We start from the raw sequence: 23,695 nt of genomic DNA on the forward strand, positions 1-23,695 counted from the left end.
ATTATCTTAAATGAAAAGAGGAGTCAAATGTCCATGAAATGGCTGCAATTAGTATTAGTGGTTAATGATGCTCATTATTACATTGAAAAACCAGGTGGCTAAATAGTTCAGTGCAAACAAAGTACCATGAATATTGTTGATGACCTACTTTGTAACTGTTTGACGTTTTGGTATGTGCCCCGGAAGATATGTGTTCAACACAATGGAGAATAACGCATTAGCGTGTTCATGTAGTGTGTTCGTCAGAACAGCACTGATCCATATTTTCATCGATTGACTATATTCGGATATATATTTGTAGATAAAGAAGTTGAGGCATTTATTAGAAGTTGGTAACCACCAACCACAATGTGAGTGTCCTGATGTCAATTCTTGAGGTTCTGACCCCAACTGCATCATGTAAACTTTTATCCTATGACCCTTGAACGACTCATCAATTGACCTAATTTTGTAATACAGGGGTCGAATGTTTCTAACAAAATATTACATAATGTTTAATTCTAGACTTTTACAATACCAACAGCTATCAGACTAATATACACAAAGAGGGTGTCCCAAAAAAAAGGTGTCTCCTATTTCTGAAAAGTTGATCAAATATATTTTGGTATGTAAAGAAACCTTTAATCGTTAGCTTTAATAAACCAAAACAATTATTTCAATCGGCTCACAACTTTTGAAGATATGACCTTTTAAATAAAAGTACCCGTTTTTCACTCTGTCCTTGGTACTTTTATTTTGCATACTTTTGCCCTGAAACTTGGTCAAAGTGTTTCTAATATGTTCTAATGTATTATATAGTGAAGCCGCCCTCTAATTTGCATATTTGCATAATTAATGAGATAATTTGCATAAATGCTAATTAATTATGCAAATATGCAAATTAGGGGGCGGCTTCACTATATAATACATTAGAACATATTAGAAACACTTTGACCAAGTTTCAGGGCAAATTATGCAAAATAAAAGTACCCTGAACATTTATGCATGGATTTTAGCAAAATATTGGCAAAATTATATGTAAATGAGCTTCTCCAGTCATTTTAGCTCATTAACTTGATTGATTATTGATAAAAACAATAAGATACAAAGAAAATATAAATTGATATATTTTGAAAACCGTATGTCCGATTGACTCCAAACAAAAGGTATATTGATCAGTGTACTTTGCTCTACTCAATTAATCTGTTTAAAACATGTTTAGAGCACTTTTATAATGCATCCATAACCACCTTAACAAAATCCATTACCCATTAACCCGCTGATAAAGCCCATTCCATAAATAAAGTTATTTTATAAAGTTATCATTGAGGAATGTTTGATATTCATGCATGGTATGTGTACTGCTTTTCAATCTTTGAAGTAGCCAAACCTTCTCCGTGGACAGAGTAAAAAACGGGTCCATTTCTTTAAAAGAGCATATCTTCATAAGTTGTGAGCCGATTGGTATAATTGTTTTGGTTTATTAAAGCTAACGACTCAAGGATTCTTTACATGCCAAAATATATTTGATCAACTTTTCAGAAATAAGAGAAAAAAGGGCGCAATGAAGGGACTCTTTTTCTTTGGGACACCCTGTATATTATTTAGCAATTTTTTACTCAGATTTTAACTTTGATTTTCTTTTCTTAATCAAATGTTCCATCTGTTTCTGCCTGTTTAAGGCAATTTTTATTCTATAAACTGTTTATTTGTATGCTATTACATACATTACAAATGTGATTTACCCCAATAAGTTATTCGTTTCATTTCATGATAAAAAGTTGTTTTAAAACTTGCTTGCTATTATGTTACTTATTTTTATGACGGTTTAAGATAAATAGCGCCATCAGTGTTCAACTTTGTTTAAAAATGAATACATTTTCGTGTGATTTTTCTCGTTAATGCTACCATCATCAACATAAATATATTCATTAAACATTGGTAATTCTAATTGATCAGCATCATGGATTGGCCTTTTGCCAGTAAGTGCAAGTTCAGCGTACCACACGTTCAGGTATATGGACCATTCGCAACATTGACTGTCCGCACTAATTTGAGCGACCAAAACTCTGACCCAAATTAGCATGATAAGAAATAGACTTGATGAACGTGTGTGACGAAATTTCTTGACTGGAATTTGACACACTAGTATGGAACGAAATGGGAATGATCGGGAAATTGAGTGGAATTTGATGCGATTTGAAAAATTGCAAATTCAAACAGATTAGACGGTATAAACTTGCATAACATGACATGTTCCACCTACCTGAAGTTAGTGGTGGTGAGCGTGTGCCATTGATCTCTGACTATTACTCAATTGGAGGAGCATTGTGCATGATTGATATCCATTTCGCGTTGTAGACTAATAACTTTTTTTACACAAGCTTGTACCGCAGCTAACAAAATTCTAATCACAACATATGACGATGTTAGAGATCGAGATCTACAAGCTTGACAAGGTCTACTTTCAGCTAATGGGAAAAACACATGTAAAATTTTATGTGTTGACATATCTAAGTATATTATCTATTAAAGTCATGTCAGTTTTTAATGACCCATAACATATATACGACTGCAATCAAACCGCATCATCTTTTGAGAGGCTTATTTTATCATGATCCCGATACATTAGTTACGCAAACAATTCGCTACGTGCCTAAGACTGCTTAAAAAGTTACTAGATATCTCCTCCCATGCTCTGCTAAATATCATCAGGCTTACTTAACTGAATCGTATACTAAACATGTTTGAACGACCCTTGGCACAAGTAAATTATGTGTACAGTGTATCAAATAATAATCTATTTACTTATAGCACATATCCGCACGTGTTCTGTAAAATCATATTGACTTTCGGAAGTACAACCTTACAAAATTACTTTGACGGAAATTTCATGATTCATGCTGACTAATTCCCTCAAGCTTAATTTGTACTATAATAGTTTGTAACATAAAACGAAGCAAAACATCTATTGTTAAACAATCTATGATTATTGGAAAAAACCACAAGACATTCTGAAATTGAACGAGAGAAACAACAAAATAAATAGGGAGGCTTGAAAATTGTACCAAACATATTCTTTTAGTTTCTATTCATCAACACGTTATCCAAACCCAAATTGAATCAAATCGAACAAGTAATACTATATATAATGTCATATTAAAAGCACACACTGCAATAAAGGAACACTATTATATAATGTCATCTTAAAGTAACACTTCAGATAGTAATTTGTCCCGAAGTGATTTTTTATGACAATTATTCCGTTGAAACAAATCTACTTTTGACATTACGAAGTACATGTTATCGCACATCACTTATACATGTAATTAAAGTATGATATTTTGTCACTCCACTATAATTAAACCCAACAGCGAGTTCCTTCTATATAGGATAACATCACAACGGAAATAAATTAGTTCGTGATATTTCAGTTAAAGAAAATAAATTGCTACTTCTGTCATGATGAACGATTTGTCAAAATATTAGCGTGCTGCGGAAATAACAACGTAAATCGAACATAATTACGATATCCTTCTAAAATTGGAACACATATGCAACAAAATGAAATTGAGGGTTTTAATTTTGAAATTAGGACATAATATTAGGAACTGATAAAAATTTCTCATTCAAAAATGTTTCCATGTTTAACCCACACCCTCACTTTGGAGTCTCGTAATGATATTTCAGTCCATCTGACGACCCGATAGGATAGTATGTGAACAATAAATATTTTTCAGCCCATATTGTATTTCACAAGGTCAATAAGAAAAGGGTGGTATTATTTTGATGGTAAATGTGGATGACGTGTAGATGAGGTTCTTGTCGGACCTTATACTTGAGATCTTCATGCTAAAGCATAAATTATTCTAGAATGTGTTCTTTGATTTTGGAAATGACAGGAATTGACAGCCAAAATTGTTCTGGGATAAAACACACATGTTTGACCCAAACGTATATGTGGTGTTAATCCAGATATTAAAAAATTTTACCTGAAAAATATGGTAAGGGGATACCTCAGAAATGTGATTAAAAATAGCAATACATTTCTACACTTTTTATTTGAAGAACACATTTGAAATAATCTAGTTCTTGACATGCCGCTTACAAATTTCAACTGCCAATAAAATCGAAATGTAATGGAATGAAAATAATGTGTTTCCGTATGAAAGGTGCAATAAATTAAGTTGGTATTATTAATTCAACGAGATTTATCAACTGTAAATGCTGTTGTTTTTCAAACCCTCTAAAAACAAATTTGGTTAAAGCACCCAAAATAGAGACCTAACCTACATTTTGGTTCCGAATTCCATTTCATGACATTCTATATACATCTTTAATACACACAGAGTAGGTAGTGGAATTTCAATTTCCTAATCGCCAAATTGAAAGTAAATTCATTCATTTATTTTATTCAAGCAATATTTTATTTACCATGCTTTGAAGCAGTCGCTAACAATTCCAGGTTAAGACATGTCTAACCACTCATTCAATTTTATGTGCCCTGGATTTATGATGGCAGACACGGCCTCGTTTCATCTCCTCGATAAAAATGGTACTTGTGGACGTACGTAAACACTTTTGAATATTTGCTCATTTGGACTCCATTCTTTATTGACAATTTTGTTTATACCTTTTCATATAAAAATGTAAGTAGGAAACACGTGCTCTTATTTGAGTAAATTTAGGGAGGAACACGGTGAACTGTTGAAACAGCTGGCTAGGGATAAATATGACGATAATGCAATTTCAATTACGTATAGTACATGCAACCTTTAGTACATCTATATTACTAAAATAATGAGGGGTGTGGGGGTGGAGTGTCCGTCCAATATTTCGAATATGGATAGGTACCACCGTACCGGGCATGCGATGTTAAAGGGGTGGTTTAAAAGGTCATCTGTGTTCAAAATTTCAAACTTCGCCCGATTTGAGGACGGCAATACTCTATTAATGAATTATTTGTTTAACGGCTTGATTCTTCAGAAATAATCCAGTTGCACTGCCTTATTGTTTGGATCCTTGATACTTGATTTTTTTTCCAAATAATTTCTGGTAAAAACAGTCCATGGGTTGACACTTTTTTGGGGCCGTTTCATAATAAAGTTCAAAGGGTGTTTTTTTCATTGCATGATCTGACTGAACAAAGCTATGATTTTTTTTTAAACATCTGAAAGAATAGGTTTTCAATTGGCCTTGTTATGAATAATTCATCAATCGATAATTTGGGCCAAAACAATATGAAGACCTGAGGGCAAAAAGACCGTAAGTCCACTTGGCCCCTCAACATGACTGTATACACTAAAGTTAAGTATAGTTTTTAGGGTTTTTAATACATGTTCCAGGGTGAAAACATCATGAAAGGTTGTGAAAGATTTGTTTTGGCCCCTGAACATGTATAAAACATTACCAAACTATACGACACTATACCCAACTTCATTGTATACATGTTGAGGGGCCAAGTGGACTTACGGTCTTCTTGCGCTCAGGTCTTCATATGACTAGAAGGAACAAGAAAAAACTGAAACAAGTTTTACAGAATGAAACGAGGATAATATTACGTTATTATGTAAAAGGACCCAGTATCATGTGGCGGTCTGAAATTAATGCTTTAATATTAAAGCCTGATGCAATTGAAAAACGCCTCGACATCACCTGCACCGACAGATTTCTATAGTGGATGATTGACTCATGAATCTATAATGAGTTTGTATCTACACCTGTCGGTGCCACGCTGCCATATCGTCTGTTTGTTTTTATTAGATCGCCTGCTAATAATCTGTTACATGATAAGATGTAACATGAGCTAAAGGTTGTGTCATAAAATGGTATTTGTGGGTTAATGTCATCATTGTAAACAACAACAACGTGAATGTGCTCTAGTAATGTCATTTCAACATTGATCATTTGTCATTTGTTATTTGTCAACTGTGGATAACATGATTTAAGCGCATCCAATCATCGAATGTTCGAGGTATTGCTTTAAAAAACCCGGCTACGGCAGCACCAAGTCCCAGGCTTTAAAGTCAGGGTTTAATACAATTTTGTTCTAAATATGCTGATGTATATGCTGATGAAAAATGTTCCCCAAACAGCAATTGATTTTTTTTGAAGAGAAATCAGATTAAAAAAAAAATCATTGATTACTACCAACATAACAAAAATGCTGCGTCCTTTGCGCCACAAAACTAAGTGCTGTTTTTATACGTAAACAATATGCGGCAGCAAAGTTGCCTGAACAACTTCGTAAAAGTGCTTGTACAAATACCATATCGCCGGTAGAATATGGAAATTCTTCGTACTGTTACATGTACGTTAATTTCCGACATTTACAATGTTTACAGAAAACAGTATGTGTACCCAATGAACTATAGGGCGAGTAAAAAAATGCCCAATATAGCAAATAATCGATATTTATGTAAGAAGCAAGTCGAACTTTCCCATTATTGAAATTGTATGTAAATGCCACACTCAACTCCAGTTTTTTAAATCCAAATATGTCCAACTTCCTGGATATACTCCACTTCAATTTGCGCGCATTTCATTTCGACATTTTAAAAACCCGCCTACAAATTTGTATGTTTTTGATAGAGAATACACATCTTTAAGGCTACATGCTCTTTTTGGTTGAAATTTTTGGCGGGAAATAATCCCGCCAAAACATTAAAGTAATCTTTTCCCACAACTAAATATCATAGTCAGGAAATAAATGATGCATCTGGTAGCTTAGATCATAACTTTCATTATACTTAGTTGCAATTATCCCAGAAAATTCTTGATTTGTTTTTACAGAGTCTTGAATTGTCGATGTTTTTGATCAAAAAACATCACTCGGTGTATTTTGAAACTCGAGGCATTAACTCTTCTCAAATTAGCCCCAAATCATAATTTATTATATGCACGTGTAGCAAACACCAATGGGAATAATTGGACGTTGTTTGCGGAGCCTAAATTTGGTTTGATTTTATTTCACGATAATTCTAAGGTGAGAATTTTGACCTGACATTTCCTTTTTGGATTTCAAATTTAAATTCATTGATATGTGATATTTTCTGCAACACTTCCCGGTATCATTAAGCATCTGCTGATAACCAACATTTTAGCTGAAAACAGTCCTTCCTATCATTTTTGAACAAAATATGGTTCAAAAGTGTGTACCGTACGCGTATAAACTAGCACAGCGAGGTAATGAACAGAGCTATTTACGGTGGGGTATCTATTGTAAGCTATTAGGGTAGGCCTATAGTATATCTTCCCGCAAGTGACAAGATGTGTCAAGCAGGGCGGTATATTCAAACGCTATTGTCTGGATCATTGAGTATCGATTGCGCACGTATACATGCAGCACGGTTGTGTGTGGTCTTCCCCAGGTTTTGACATAAATTACAAATGACGTCGTGAATGACCCAGCGTTTTCATTTTATTATTACTAAATTAATCGTCGTTTATCACGAGTGCTAAGAGTCGTACCAGTTCAATTCATCAAAATTAATTTGTATTAAATAAAAACAAACAGACAAGTAGAGTCGTATGTCTTTCTATGACCTCATTCCTACCAAAATCAGTCACCGTGGCACAGTATAGGCATCTTTAGCATTCATAGTGCAATTGGCAGTGGTTCGAACCCCGGTGAAAATTTTAGTATTTTTTATTCTTTTTACTAATGCGCTGTGCCGTTTTTCAAACACGCCCCTGAATGAAACTCATGGGCAAGTACCCTTAAAGTAAAGGTAAAATGAAAATAACAACAAATAATGTTTCTTCTCTTTAAACAAAACCAAGGGCAATAACACTTTGGGTGCTCCATTTTATTTCAATGCCAATGAGTTTAAGAAAATGGCAGTTGTTCCAAATCCATCTTTCACAGAGTGGGCTAGCTCTTGGACAAATATTAAAATTGGGTATTGCTATAAAATGTGCCATAAAAACAAAACGGTAAGTGCTAATTCCTTGATATTTTCACACAAGATCACTAATGGATATATCATTTATAAAATGTTTAACACCTAAAAGGTTCATCTCGGTACTTAAATAAAAAAATTGATATTTACTCACCCTGTATTACAGAATTGTGCTTATGAAGGCTGTAATGGATTGGACTTTAAACTTCCATTAATTTGAAATGGGTGGACTTAAGGACATATTATATAATATGCACGCATTGGGAGGATCTGATGATCTGATTGTCAATATCAAAGCCTAAATGTACCAGGATGATTCCAGTGAGCTTCAAACGATCAGTAGTTTGTAATTATCAAGAGCCACCTTAGGGACACGAAATACAATATATGTCATTTCTTGGGTTTTATCATGTCGTTGTTTTTACGCTCTCAATGTGGGTTCCAACTTCAAACTATATAGATAACTTAAATGTTTTTCTTATTGGGATACGCATTGCGCATTGATCCCCACTGGAAACATTCTTACTGTGTGGGGCCATATTGGCAGCATCATTAACTACACCAAATTTTGTTCCTGATGTACACCTCACATATATTATTGTTTTGGTTTAGGATCGTGATTTTATTTTAATATTTTCGGTTAATATGTTGGTTAAAAACGAATCAATCAAATACAATTATACTAAGATAACTCCACAAGGCTCCAATTCATTTAGAAACACTTTATCATGCTCTATTACAGCAACTTTCCCAATCAACATTCGGAGTGCTAATCTGAAAGGTGACAAGCTTGCTTCTATTTATATTGTTTTAAAGGCTACAGTAGCACCAAGTCCCAGGCTTTAAAACCAGGGTTTAATACAATTTATTTCTACATTTATGGTATATTTAATATGCTGATGAAAAAAAAGGGATGGGTTATGTTTCATTTCATTTCCCAAATAGCAATTGATTTTTTTGAAGAGAAATCAGATTAATAAAAAAAAATAAGCATTGATTACTACCAACATTACAAAAATGCTGCGTCCTTTGCGCCACAAAACTAAGTGCTGTTTTTATACGTAAACAATATGCGGCAGCAAAGTTGCCTGAACAGCTTCGTACAAGTGCTTGTACAAATACCATATCGCTGGTATGGAAATTCTTCGTACTGTTACATGTACTTTAATTTCCGCAATTTACGATGTGTACAGAAAACAGTATGATGTATCCAATGAACTATTGCAGAATTGTGTTGATATGAAGGCTAATATGGGTTGGACTTTAAACTTCCATTAATTTGAAATCGGTCGACTTAAGGACATATTATATAATATGCATGCACTGGGAGGATCTGGTTGTCAATATCACAGCCTGAATGTTCTAGGTAAGATTACTCTACCAGGATGATTTCAGGGCGCTTCACACTATCAGAGCTTTTTAATTAGGCCAAAAAATATGTTTGGTTACCCTCAGAGACCGACCCAAAAAATTTGAAATCTTGGGTCGGGTTTTTTTTTCAATCACTATTTTAGAAGAAATTTAAATTAGGACAGTATCAAGGACATTTTATTTTGTTAATTATTAAATGCATATTTGATTAAAAACAAAAAGTATTTCCATTTTAAATCCAGTCAAAAAACACACAATTTCTTTACCATAAAATGATCAAGCATTTGTCAATACTAACCTTTTCAAGATCGAGGAAAAATCGAGGAAGAGCCCATAAAAAATGACCGAGCTACCGACCCTCCAAATTATTGTTTTGGATGTGGAAGGGCAACCAAACAATAATTTTTTGACCTTATCAAGAATCACCTTAGAGACACAAATACACTGCATGTCATTTCTTGGGTTTTATCATGTCGTTGTTTTCACTCTTTCAATTTGGGTTCCAACTTCAAACTATAAAATTTAAATGTTTTTCTTATGGGGATACACATTGACCCCCACTGGAAACATTCCTACTGAGTGGGGCCATATTGGCAGCATTATTAACTACACCCGAGGAGATGATAGGGCCAAATATTGTTCCTGTACACTTCACATATATTATTGTTTTGTTTCAAGATCTTATTTTAAGATTTTTTGTTATGTGGGTTAAAAACAAATTAATTAAATACAATTATAGCACAAGGCTCCAATTCATTTGGAAGAATAAAGAAAGGGTCAACATTTTCGGATTAATAAAGAATTACACGAAAAACACTTTATAGTGCTCTATTACAGCAACTTTCCCAATAAACATTCAGAGTGTTAATCTTATAGGTGACAAGCTTGTTTCTATTCATAAACATGATAAAAGATGGGATCACAATAATACCCAACATTTTACTTTTCTAATTGTATAAAATAATTAATATATATTGCTGCAATTGTTCATAAAATAATAACCTATTTGTCCCATCCCATAGCGCGGTGTTAACCAATTTCGAATAATGTATGAGATAGCCAAGAATGTTGACATGGAGGTATTTCGAATCACTAAGAAGATTTAAGCATGTATCCCAAATCTAGCATTAAGTGTATCAAAAGAGAAACATATCCCTTTATCCTTTGATATCACATATTTTTATTTTCCACTAAGTTACAGCACTAGTAGTCAGACGTATCAGATACACCACCCTTCCCGCCTGTTAGACAGCTGATAACAGCGGGGCAATATACACGGGGAACTAATCCACATCACAAGAACGTCACATCTGCAAAAGCTACCCTATAGACATTTGACAATGTCTGCATTCTTTATTGTTCACATACATACAAATCAAATCCAGGCAGTTATTGTACATGGGAGCTTCTTATACTAACATATTGTAAATACGAAATCTAGAACAATGTGGTCATGTCTAGAATAAAAGTGTATTTCACAACGCTAATCCTTGATATGTAAAGACGACCTTGCCATACATTATTTTATTTGCGCTGTGAAACTCCAATGGTCTCAAGTCAGTGTTTGTGCTTTTAACTAAGAATTGAATTATAACACAAAATGTTTCTTATAGTTAAAGATAAAATCGGAGGTTTTTTATTAGGTTTAAGTGGGTACGACTAAACATCGATTTGCTTTCCTTCTCAAGTATTTCAAAACAACAAACATCGCTAAGTGTTCTGGTGTAAACATTTAGAACAACATTAAGTTTAATGATATCTTTCGTTGTGGCCCATTTAAACATTATTTGTGTTGAACTTCCCATAACGCCCGGGATATGTTAAAATATAGTAGATTATGATATAGCTGTTTGTAAATTGACACCAAATTGAATCTACCCTGAATACTTTTAAGTATAATTTTTTCCGAGAGGTCTTTGGGAGTTAATGTAATTGCAATTCTGTGAAATTAAGCTATGAATTTCTCCAATTACACTGCAATAGGTTTATCAAATTTTCGGAAATACCTGTGATTTGGTAAATACTACAGGTATCACTCCAAAGCATTAGTCAATGTGACAACATTTTTGACCAATCTTATGGTGGGCATTTGTATCTTTCAAGAGGCCACTGATTTAATATCTAAACATCATGTCCGATCCGCTGACATGATCCTGGTTGTAAGAACGGGTTACATAATTCACATAAGAGCATTCACAGTATGAAACAATATTCTGAACTCGAGAAGGTCAAAACTCCATATGTCTTTAATTGACATTTTACACATGTGTTCTATATATATTGAATGATCTGGCACACGGTATTACAAGTGTTACCAACATTGTCATAACGCCGATTTGGGCTATGTTTGCGATCATATGAACTAAACCTAGTTTTGTACGTCTTGACTGTGAGGTATTTCATTTCATATCAAGGGTAAAGGCGTATATTGTTTGCATTTTCAAAGTGACAAACGCCGGGGGACAAACGTTTAGTCGTGAGTTTTAACTCACAAAGTATATGGTATCATTTTCACATAATTATGTGGTTTGAAAGACAACAGTACGGTCTTTATGTGATAATAAAGAAATTCAATCCAAATATTCAATATATGGGGTCAAATGTCAACTCTCATTACATACTGACCGCCCCTCTATGTAGAATAAAACCAGGTCGCGAAAATATAATTTTTGGGTTTTGTCCCCGGGTTTTGTCTTAAAAAACTAGAATTCTTTTTTTATGTCTGTTCCTCTCATTCATTTATCATGGCATATTACACCCTGTGGAATAAGAAAGAGCATAATTTCTGCAAATTTCTGGTGTTACGACCCGTTACAAGACTCGAGGCCAAAAACACCTTTTACCCAAATTCACTTCAGAATGTACAACAAAACACACTGTTTGATTAAGTTAACAATATCTGAATCTTTATGAAAAGTAAAATATGTTTGATCACATGAACAATAAATGCACCCACAATGTAATCAATCTAATAGATTAGGAATGTTATTTATCAAGCAGTCTTCTGCGTGTTGTTAATTACAAAGTTCTGATTAAAGCCACGTTTGTAGACTACTGATGTATATCCTTATTCACTTGTCCTGCAAAAAATACTGCTCAGCGAAGTGCACTGTTGACTTGAATCAATCCCTTGCCTATAGAATCCTCGCACAGACGATAATTTCCAAAATGGTGCTGCATTCACCAATCACTACCTTTCTCCAGGAAACAGGCTTTTCGTTGCACTGATCAACTTTATTGTCAGATGTGTTGTTTCATAAACCAGACTTTAAGCAAGGCGACAAAAGAATATATTCTTTTCTTGGAAGAGGTACGCACTTTGACGTATTCTATATCTTCTCCGTTATTACTGGACAGTCTGGATGTCTAGTTCGCAAATACCTAAGGCATATGGACTGTAAGAACATTACCTAACCCACAACAACATTGTAGTACTATCTCTACTCAAAAATAATGTTTTCATTTTGTTATAATACTAAACACCAAAATTTCCCATTATATTAATAGCCAATTACTTCATTCATACTTTCACAACTTATACTGTAATCTAGAAATTCCCAAGCCTAATTATAAACATTAACCTTTCACATTACATCACTTCCTTAAATGATGTCATATCCACTTTACATTAAGAATTCCCAATCCATAAATAGGGATTCCCAACTTTCATGAAATATCTTGTAAACAAAGATAGATGATCAAATTAAACTACCCAGAGCACATTACAGTGGTTATATTGTTACCATAGTTTTTCCAGATATTTCTCAAAATGGGCCAGAACAGCTTTACCCCGTCTTTATCTCGTCTTAAAGTAATTTAAAAAAAAATTATTTTTGAGACTTGAGCCATTTTGTAAGTGTTAAAAAGTAGACAAAAATAATATTTACGACCTTAAATATAAATAGATAACAATTATACATCTCATAACTTCCTACATGTGATACTCTGTGAATGTGCCAAATTGTGACAAAATTAGGATTTCTCTAAAAACGGGGTATAAATGGTCAGTTTTGTGAATCTTTAACACTTTTATGTTTAGAATACTGTAATGATCTTTGCAACAGAAAAGACGAGGCGGAATACAAATTGTTCTCTATTGCCTTATTCGTATTCAGATAGCGTGGCAAGCGAAGTTTAAAAAGCAGATGTCCGATTCAGGCGATTAATTTTTTCAATTTGTTTGCGGAAGGAACAATCCTGGCAGAAAAGTAACCCAGATTGGGTTTCAAAATATAGTATAAAGTTGGTTCAGGGATGGTTAGAGCTGTTAAGACCATATTCCCAGAAACAATTAACGTGACGTGGCGACAACCGTCTTATTTTACTTGGTTGCATCACATGTGTAATGCTTATTCCAAAATATCGCCAGGAGCAAGAATTACTGTTCATATTAAGTGACAGTTATAGAGCGTTTGCCAAGTAGAGCTCTGGTCAATCAAGGCACTGCTTTTATTCTTATAGTTCGCGCCACACATGTTGTCATTGCAGAAGCAAATAATTATATGGATGTTTCGATATAAGTAGCTGGTAAAGAAATTAAGTAATATGTTGAATCATTTCCAATTTTTAATTTATCTGTCCTTACATCAATTTGATATTTTGAGCAGTGGATACCGCGGCTACAAATATATATAGAACCTGCCTGTCGTCTATCACACAACAATCCACATCGTTTATTCGCATTCTTATCAAGTATGAGTACATGTATTACACACTAAGTATATGCATACAACTCGCTACATATGCGCACCCCACATGGATATGCGTGTTACGCGTTATCAATACTCGTGATAAGGTGGATCGTCTACGGCCTGATAGATTACACCCTAAATCATGCGACTGTCCAAATCGGTTGTTTGAAATGATCATTTATTAATGTTTCTATATAAATAAACATTACACAATTTTCAATTTACAATTTTCAATTTATAATACCAACAGTTATCACACTTTCCCCTGGGCCTCATGGAAGAACAGAGGATACCTTAAACATTCACTGAATGAGTAACCCAGGCAAAAGAAGATATAAAACAAACAAACAAACAAACAAACAAACATACGAATATTCACACATATTTTAAAGCTATTTTTAACTTAGATTTCTTTTCTTTATCAAATTTTTCAACTTTTCCTGCCTTTTTGTGGTAATTGTTATTCTATAATCTGTGAGTGCAAATTGAGGGCGCCATTTACATATATTTCTAATTTAATCTACCCCAATAATATGGGTTATTCCTTTAATTTCATAATGAAAAGTAGTTTAAAAATGTCCTTTCTATTATGTTACTCACTTTATGAATACAGTTAACATGCCATCAGGCTATGATGAAAGACCTGGAATGGGTTAAACTTGATAGTAGGTGGGAGAATCAGTTACTTATTTTAGTTTTTAAATGTCTAAAGAACATTGCTCCACATTATTTGTCATCTCAATTCACTTTCACCTCCTCTACTCATTCTAAGAACACTCGAAGTCAATCACATAACAAATTGGTTGTTCCAAGGTGGAAATTATCTTCTGGGCAGAGAACATTTCATTATAGAGCTGCCACTTCATGGAATAGACTTCCTTTTAATCTCTGTGCCAATTTGGATTCACTAAGCTTGAATGAGTTCAAGAATGTCTTATAATTTTGTTTGTGTTTAAGACATCAAGTAACTTATTGTAGCCTTCCTCATTACTTTTTTAATTTGAACCTGTTCTTTATTTCTATGTTTGTATATTAATTATTCATATTCTTATATAGTGTTATTTGTATATGAATGTTATGTATGTTATCAGGGCTTCCAGGGAGACCAGTACTTTTGTATTGATGGAATTTTCCTGAATAAATAACGAATAAATAAAATAAATCAAACAACCGTGCCAATCAGATTATGTGTCTACGAACTAGACCACTCGATCTCGCCGAATAAGAATTAAGTATATTACTATCGATCCTACCATAACTTTATCAAAGAACATCCTACAAGGTATCAATACACCGTTCAATATCACTTTAGGACAAAGATGTGTCTTGTGAAGAGCACGTGTACGAAAATAAAGTGTCATCCTTAGTATGATGACAGGGAAGTAAAATTTAATAATACCATGGAAACTATCGCATTGATAAATCTGCGGAGCATTTACCATCTATTCTTAGATACTTTTAGTAGAAAACTCTTTGCACGAGCAGTTTGTGTCGATGCTCGCGTGTTTTTCCTCGGTTTCAAGAATCTTTGAAGTTGAAGAATGATGTTTTGATCAGCAGCTCTTATCACTAGTGTAGTGAAACCATAATAGACTAATGACTTGCCATGATGCCCAATCTCATCAATTAATACACAATGGCCTTGGCAAGCTATTCTGATTTACATTTTCACGTCTTAAAAACCTTCATAAAAGACCAACATCAGCATGAAACTTCGCTTTCAAAGGCGGGAGTTTATGAAGACGGAAGCACGTTATGAAATTTATGTATTACATTATAAACAACAAACTGTTTTTAAATCTTCCAATATCTCCCGTTTTAATATGTTGAAGTGCACTTAAATCATCATTCGGAGGAAAGTAGAGTGGATGTTGATGTAGTTATTTTGTTTTAGTTAACTGATTTACGAGTCATAGTATTACTTGCATCATGTATAGCTACGCTTTAGTGCTAGTTCTTTATGTTGTTTCCTCATAACTATGATTACGCAAATCCAACATTAAAAAGGTACTTGATGCAAAGGTTTTATTGAAACAATTCTCGCACTATATTGGACTTAATGATATATCATCCCACATCCGCATTCTTCACAAGTGATGTTTAGGGCATAAAAGGGTACTTCGCTTATTCAATTACGGATACTAAACCATTTATAAAATGATCACATCATAACCTGGTAACATACAAACTCATTCACTTCATATACTACTCCAGTCTTGTTACCTAGCTGGGGGGTTTACACCCCCAGCTAGGTACTGTAATGCTCTCCGATTCTTCTTTCTTTCTTCTTCTTCTTCTTCTGGCAACAAACTTCGAAATGCTTCTCCTCCTACATGTTACACCCTACAATTACGTAACTTGCACATATGTACCGCCTATATCCAGTGCCCATATGGTGCAAACAGAATTGGGATCAAAGGTCATTAAAGTGGCATTTTCGGTATATAACCAAATATCTTCAAAATGCTTCTTCTGCCACATATTACATAGCACAATGCTAGCTGGGGTTTACACCCCAGCTAGGTACTATAATGCTCTCCGATTTTGCTTACCTAGCTGGGGGTTTACACCCCCAGCTAGGTACTGTAATGCTCTCCGATTCTTCTTTCTTTCTTTCTTTCTTTCTTTCTTTCTTCTGGCAACAAAAATTTCAAAATGCTTCTGCTCCTACATGTTACACCCTACAATTACGTAACTTGCACATATGTATCGGCTATATCCAGTGCCCATAGGGTGCAAACAGAATTGGGGTCAAAAGTCATTAAGGGGAATTACCGGTATATAACCAAATATCTTCAAAATGCTTCTTCTGCCACATATTACATAGCACAATGATGTCACTTACACATGTGCATCGGCTTTACCCAGTGTTCATACCTTGCACACAGAATTGGGGTCAAAGGTCATTAAGGGGTAAAATCTTACAATTGCCTTATCTCGACATCTGTAAGGGGTGTGGGGCTCAAACTCAGTGACAACAAAACTCATGACCAGGGGAACATTTTACAGGGGTCAGGTCAAAGGTCATGCAGAGGTCAAATTTTAGAAATGCATTTTCTGGACATCTGTAAGGGGTACAGGGCTCAAACTCCGGGACAACAAACTTAATGACCAGTGGAAAATTTTGGAACACTTTCCAGGGTCATGTCAAAGGTTAACTGGGGTCAAATCTTATAATTTAATTTTCGGGATATGTGTATGGGGTATGGGGCTCAAACTCAGTGACAACAAATCTCATGTACAGGGGAACAGTTTGCAAGGGTCAGGTCAAAGGTCATGCAGAGGTCAAATTTTTGAAATACATTTTCTGGATATCTGTAAGAGGTACAGGGGCTCAAACTCTGTGACAACAAACTTACTGACCGGAGGAACACTTTGGAATGCTATGCAGGGGTCAGGTCAAAGGTTACCTGGGTCAAATCTTAGAATTTAATTTTCTGGGCATCTGTAAGGAGTATGGGACTCAAACTCGGTGACAACAAACTTCATGACCAGGGGAACATTTTGCAGGGGTCATATACCTCCAAAACACCAACATGCCCCAGCTAGGTTTGTGGTCTATGACCACCATTTGCCACTAGTTGATACTTTTATTTAAGGGTAGACAAGGTACTGTTGGTCGAAGCAGCAAAAAATATTGATTTTCATTACGTAAATCAATATAATTATTATTGAAAAATAACACTTTGATGTTTTACAAAAGTCTATTCTACAAACCATATACTTTCAAACCGTGCTTGATTTATCGTTGTTAATGAGTTATGTACGTTTATGTAAGTGTTGCAGGTGTTTCAACAACTCAAGAACCACGGGCCCTACAAAAGTATATCTGTGATATTTGAATTCTTCTACACACTCGCTATAATGAGCAATGCGATTTTTGCCAAAGCTGACTACCATTCGCAATATTCTGGGAACTATTAAATCGCAACACTTTAAATTAGTGTCAAACCTTAAATATGTACCTCAAATACTATTGTTAATCGTGTTATTGATGTCTTTCTTTCTGTAGCGAGTAACCGAGTAAATTATGCTCTTTCTTCTGGCTTTATTGTCATACTAAAATACCAAGATATGGTACTGACTTTCCACTGATCAGTGGCATGATATGAGAATGATGTTGCCTGACCACCTTTCTCCATTTGAAACTGAACATTTCCCCTCCTAGTCCAAGTAGACAGTTCAGAGTCCCCCATCAATACCTTAAAGAATTCCTCCCTGGAGTAAATATTGAAGGGTTCGTTATAAGAAATGAGTTGCGGAAGCCATTGGTCAAATTAATATTTCCATATGTATTACAGTAAACGTTTTGGTATCCCCCTCCCAGTGAAAATCATGCACATGGTGGAAGTTTAAGTTTGAAAGGTCTGGCAGCATGCATGAATGGGAATTGAACGAGTCGTGTGTAAATTGACGTAATTCTTTCTTTCATGTCTTACCAGTTTGAGACTCTACCTAATATGGCGGAACCATGCAAGGGGTGAATACCTTTCCATATGAGTGTGGGCTTTATTTTCTTCAATGTACAAACACCGCACCGTTAGCTTAGACACCTGCGACTCTTCTTAATGATAACGGATTTCAAAATATAATCATTGACTTCAGTTTCATAATGTACATATCACAAATCAAATTCCGTTCATCGCACAACATCTGTAAAATTACCCAATTAAGTGAAAACGCGATAAATTACAAACGCTAAATATTTTAACAGTACTTTAAGTCGAAATCGAAAGGAAAACTAACAAAAAGCTGCTGACATATCAAAAAGCAGGTCAGGTAAACGGTAAATTACAGATCTATGAAATGACTTATTTCTATTTTATATTCATATTATTAAACATTGTTTAGTAGATCTAGGCTATAGGGGTTCTTTTAATTTACACTTTGCCCTACTTTTCAAATCATAAAGTAAATATTTCAATCAAATGAGGGAATTGTGATTCTGATTGTGTTGATATTTATATGCCTTAATATGTCAATTTAATTAAGAAACATATCACGTTTCATTGCAGATTACTGCGCAGGTGACGAGTCTGACGTTAGCCTTTCTATCATTTGACCGATGCCGACTTGTATTGCATCCACTGAAATCACTAGGAAGCAGGTCATCGAAACAAATCTTCATTGTCTTTCTTTTAATCTGGATAGGTAAGATATGTTGTGCTTGCTTTAAGAATCACAATACATTTAGAGACATGTATACCCCAAATTCCCAATGAAATGGGGGGAGGGGGGATGAGATAATTTGAGAATGTCTATTTCTTTCCATTAAAGGAATTACACCAATGCCTCGTTTAAATTCCCCGACCCTTGAATTACACCAATGGCTCGTTCCAATTCCCCGACCCTTGTATGCCAGCATATTTCATTATTTCAGTGTCCATTCTTTACCTAATTTCCTCATAAAATTAGAATTATGTGAAAATGTACATGGGTGCATTCCTTTAAGAACATTGTAGCCTGTGTGAAAAAATGCGGTGGTCAAACATTGTTCTCCACATTTCCACAATACCCAGGGCAGGGACAAACAGCTAGTCATTATACCCTGATCGGAACTGGTGGTGATGTCTTTGTTTGCCGTCCAGTGCATCTGCCACAATGCAGAGGGAAAGGATTGTGTTAATGATTGTTTGTCTACAGTGGAGATCTAGATCTCATACACCACACCAATTAAAAAATGCTTTAAAAACCGGTTTACTTTATCTGCATGTCTTCCCAAGAGTTTCAAGCTTATGACGACTATGAAATGTCAAATTATCCATTCTTTTTAATTATTATGTTGGTAGCTTAGTCGAACTAGCGCACTAATGAAAATTATTATATTTGAGCTTCAGATTTTTGCGCCACGATAATCACGGAGGATCTGCTATATCAAAACCAAACTATGCATTTTTGTTTCCTCGCGCTTTTCTAGCAACGCACAAGAAGGCTTTTGCAAAGCGTACGCGGTAATTAAAGCATGCGTTTGACAGGCGTGCACACACACACAGCGCGCGCTTTGCGCCGAATTTGAAATACTAAACATAATGATGTGCAAGTTTAACCATAACTCAAACAAAATTTGACGACCATGTCCAAATTTTTCGTGATTGGGTTACATTTATGCATATAAACTGGCCTCAAAAAGAAACTTATAATTTTTCACAAGGTCATATCTTAAAATCCTCTCCATAAAAATGAACAAAAACTGCACACGGTATTACTTCAATACTCTACTCTAAACACTGGTCAGTAACCAAACAGATGTCCAACTGACACAACAGCAAAATGCACTGATATGGAACACCTTCCTGGACCACATTCACAGCCCAACAGGTTTCTTTTGCTGGGTTCCAATTATTCGCCTGTACATGAATTACACACAGGATTTTAAGATATGACCTTGTGAAAAATTGTAAGTTTCTTTTTGAGGCCAGTTTATTCCATGGACGTTATTTTTAGATTCGTAGAATTATGCAGTAAGCGGGTATAAAAGGTTAATTGATATGACAGTTTTACATACAATCCTATTTTAAATACCTTGGTGCTTGCTACCATAATGGAATTAACACATCTCATCTGCCTTTCAAATTTCGCTTGCAACGCTATCTGAATACAAATTAGGCAATAGAGCACAATTTGTTTTCCGCCTCGTTCATGTCGTTGCTATATGAATACATTTAATTTGATAAAAACATATTCTTATTCATTTGTAATTTTTTATTTTCAGTTTCCAGCATTCTTCAGGTACCAATAGCTTTCGTGTCAGGGACAACAGCCACTGGGCAATGTGCTGAGTATAATCTACTTCATGGGCAGCAGTTTTTCTTCATTTATTCCACATTTACCCTCTACATATTCCCACTAATCATAGTAATATGTTGCTACCTCAAAATTGGACACAAAATGTTGGGAGATCCTAGTGCCCAACAGGTGGACATGGAAAGAACATTAAAACAAAAACGTCGAAGCCTAATTTTAATATTAATAGTGGTGCTATTTCTTGCGTTGTGTTGGCTACCAGTGCATACTGTACACCTTTGGATGGCATTTCATCCTGTAATACGGTCGAATTCGATTTCATATATCAAAGTGCATACAGCTGCAAATGTATTGATGTTTATAAACAGTAGCTCAAATCCATTTCTTTATACTTTGGCGGGTTCGTCTTTCCGCATGCATCTAAATGGAATGCTAACATCAATGTGTACTTTTACAAAACTTGGAAGACTGTGTAAGAGAAAATATGAAAAACCATCTTCAATTGAAGCAAATGGTGAAGCCTTTAATGTTTATAGCGACTCGACATTGTTATGATGGATTCACGGAGCATATTAACCTGAATACATTTTCATCATAGCTTAATCTGATATCTTATGGAACCAGTTAAAATGGAATAAAACGGGTCAAACGAAAATAATGCTTTAATGCAAGAAGATCAGGTGAAGACTTTTCGTTTACATGCAAATGTAATATCAAACAACAAGTGCTTGTTGCACAAACCTATGAATAATTTAACCTGGATCTACTGAAGTAGTTCTTGAAAAGGGTATTATCCATAACTGTAAGCTACTGTAAATCTGCACGTATAATGCAATTTTTACAAATACAACGGTCTCTTGGCACAAACGATCTGACAGCTTTGTTCTGTCACATGTTCTATACTTTCTTGTTTTGTCTCCATTAGTCTCCTCTGTCATGTTATCCATAATCTCCCACATAATGTGAATTGTAGGTATTTTATCACACACTTACTACGGTATAAGTTTGCAATTAGGAAGGGATCATTATTTACGCTAGTGGGGAACGGAGGATTTTATGGGGGGGGGGGCGAAATTTTTTGATTGACTTGAAATTTTGACCTTAATATTGGAGGGAGAAATTATACAAGGAATGGAAGATTCAAGGGGGAACGTGAAATATTTCCTTCGATATGAGTGAGGATTCGAAATATATGTGCGAAAATATATGAAAATTCTCCGTTCCCAACCCCTCGGCGTGAATAATGATCTCTCCCTTAATGAAATATTTTATACATTAAATAATGGATGTTTTGATTCGTAATGTGGAGAAATAAGATCAATGTGGTGTCCGTAGGAATGGTAATGGTAGGATTGGTACATTGACTGTCTTGGATTCTCTGCAATAGTGTTTTACAACACAATACAAAGAGAACGTCCTCACGTCAGTGACCCGTAATTATAAATCTAAACCTGGTTATGCAACGACAATTTGATTGATACGGTCATGTGAATATACTTGTTAGCTGATTTGATTTCCACATTTGCTACCAAAAGCTCGAAATTGACAAAGATTAATACCAATAAAAGACATTTGGTGCATTTTCAAAAGTTTTGAATTAACAAGAGCACGCAGAGATAAGTTGCAGAATGTGACCATTTCATGACCCGAAACGATCCCTAAGTATAATATCAATCGCACTAGCCAAGAAGACCTCCTTCAGTTTCCAAGATAATCGACAGGGGCTCGTAATGGGCAAGCAAGCTTGACTGGCCACGCCTAGCAGTTTCGAGTAATCGTGTTGATTTGAAACTTTTGAAAACACAGAAAATATCAAATACTGGTATCAATATTTGTCAATTTAGAGCTTTTGGTAGCAAATGTGGTTTCAAATTAGATGATTCTGCATACGACCGTATCAATCAAATTGTTAACACATGATCTATGAGGAAAATTTGAGTGAGGACTTTCTTTTTGTACTGCGTTTAGTGCAATGCTTATGTTGACGCCATCAACTTGCGACACGTTTGAATAATTCAACATTTAGCATGTTCCAAATCTAAATTTCGTGAACAGGTTTCTTCAATGACAAAAGTAGACATGGTTTACCTTGATAAAATCTACCGAGTCTCAAAGATCCTCCGAAAAAAATACTACGATGATCGTTTACCATGACGTGTCACTCCCCAGCAAACAGTCAACCAGTGTTGCCACTAAGGAAGGAGCCCAAAATCCCGCCCAAAGTTCACCTCATTCCTTACTATGTGTTTCAATGGGGAAGAAATTAATGGAAAATTCATTTTTGAAAACGTGATGCAAAATATTCAGACAAAAATATTTAACTGCTGACAAACAAAAATGTTTGCCAAAGATATTTTACAATAACGTTTTAAAAACGTAAACATGATCTTTATATAACCGACATTTAAATGTTATTAAAACGTTTTGAAGAAACGTTTTAGAACATTTGTGTGTTTGTTGGGTCACTATTTAGTTATAGTATCTCTCTTGCAATAATACTCAGTGTTTTCGTTTTGTTTTATTCAATGAGTTTCGTTGACCAAACTGTATTTCTAGTCATTTACATTCTGCTCGGTATAATTATATCAGTCTACTAATGTCTTCTTTTTAAAAGATGTTTTATAACAAAAAGAAAAAGCTACTAAGGTATAGATAACGACATAGTTTAGAGATATGAGGCTCGAGAAAACAAACGATATTGAATGACAATATTTATGATTTAAATTTATCGGAAGTAAACATGTAACTGTGCGTCTTTTTTAATCTGATTTTCAACTTAATTTGATTCAAGTATGACATCAGGAAAAACAATTGTCACGTTCCAATAACTTTTGTAAATTGAATTTGACCCATTTCATAGCACGTGGATCGATACATGGTGAAATCAGCACAATTCAGAGATACACCTTTTTGCTTTAAAATAATTTTTTTCGGTCAAATAAAAAACAATAATTTTATTTTTTTACAGGCCTCAACTTCGCCCGTAAGCTTTTTTTGGAATTAAGTTTT

The 23,695-nt window shown here is 34.7% G+C and overlaps 1 protein-coding gene across 3 annotated transcripts in view; it reads left to right on the forward strand.

Annotated features, from left to right (window-relative positions):
* LOC140135663 (G-protein coupled receptor 54-like) overlaps window positions 1-22,056 on the forward strand; it is a 59,346-nt gene extending 37,290 nt beyond the window's left edge. For 2 of the 3 annotated variants that reach the window (XM_072157246.1, XM_072157245.1), the window contains exons 3-4: window positions 18,958-19,093; window positions 20,655-22,055. In XM_072157246.1, the coding sequence (XP_072013347.1) occupies window positions 18,958-19,093; window positions 20,655-21,241 (723 nt within the window). In that variant the 3' untranslated portion in view covers window positions 21,242-22,055. Of the gene's footprint in view, window positions 1-18,957; window positions 19,094-20,654 lie in introns of all 3 variants that reach the window. The other variant, XM_072157244.1, reaches the window with a different exon arrangement.
* The last annotated feature ends 1,639 nt before the right edge of the window (window positions 22,057-23,695 follow it).

The sequence above is a fragment of the Amphiura filiformis genome, chromosome 16 (genome assembly GCF_039555335.1).
Source record: "Amphiura filiformis chromosome 16, Afil_fr2py, whole genome shotgun sequence".
In the NCBI taxonomy this organism is placed as follows: Eukaryota; Metazoa; Echinodermata; class Ophiuroidea; order Amphilepidida; family Amphiuridae; genus Amphiura; species Amphiura filiformis.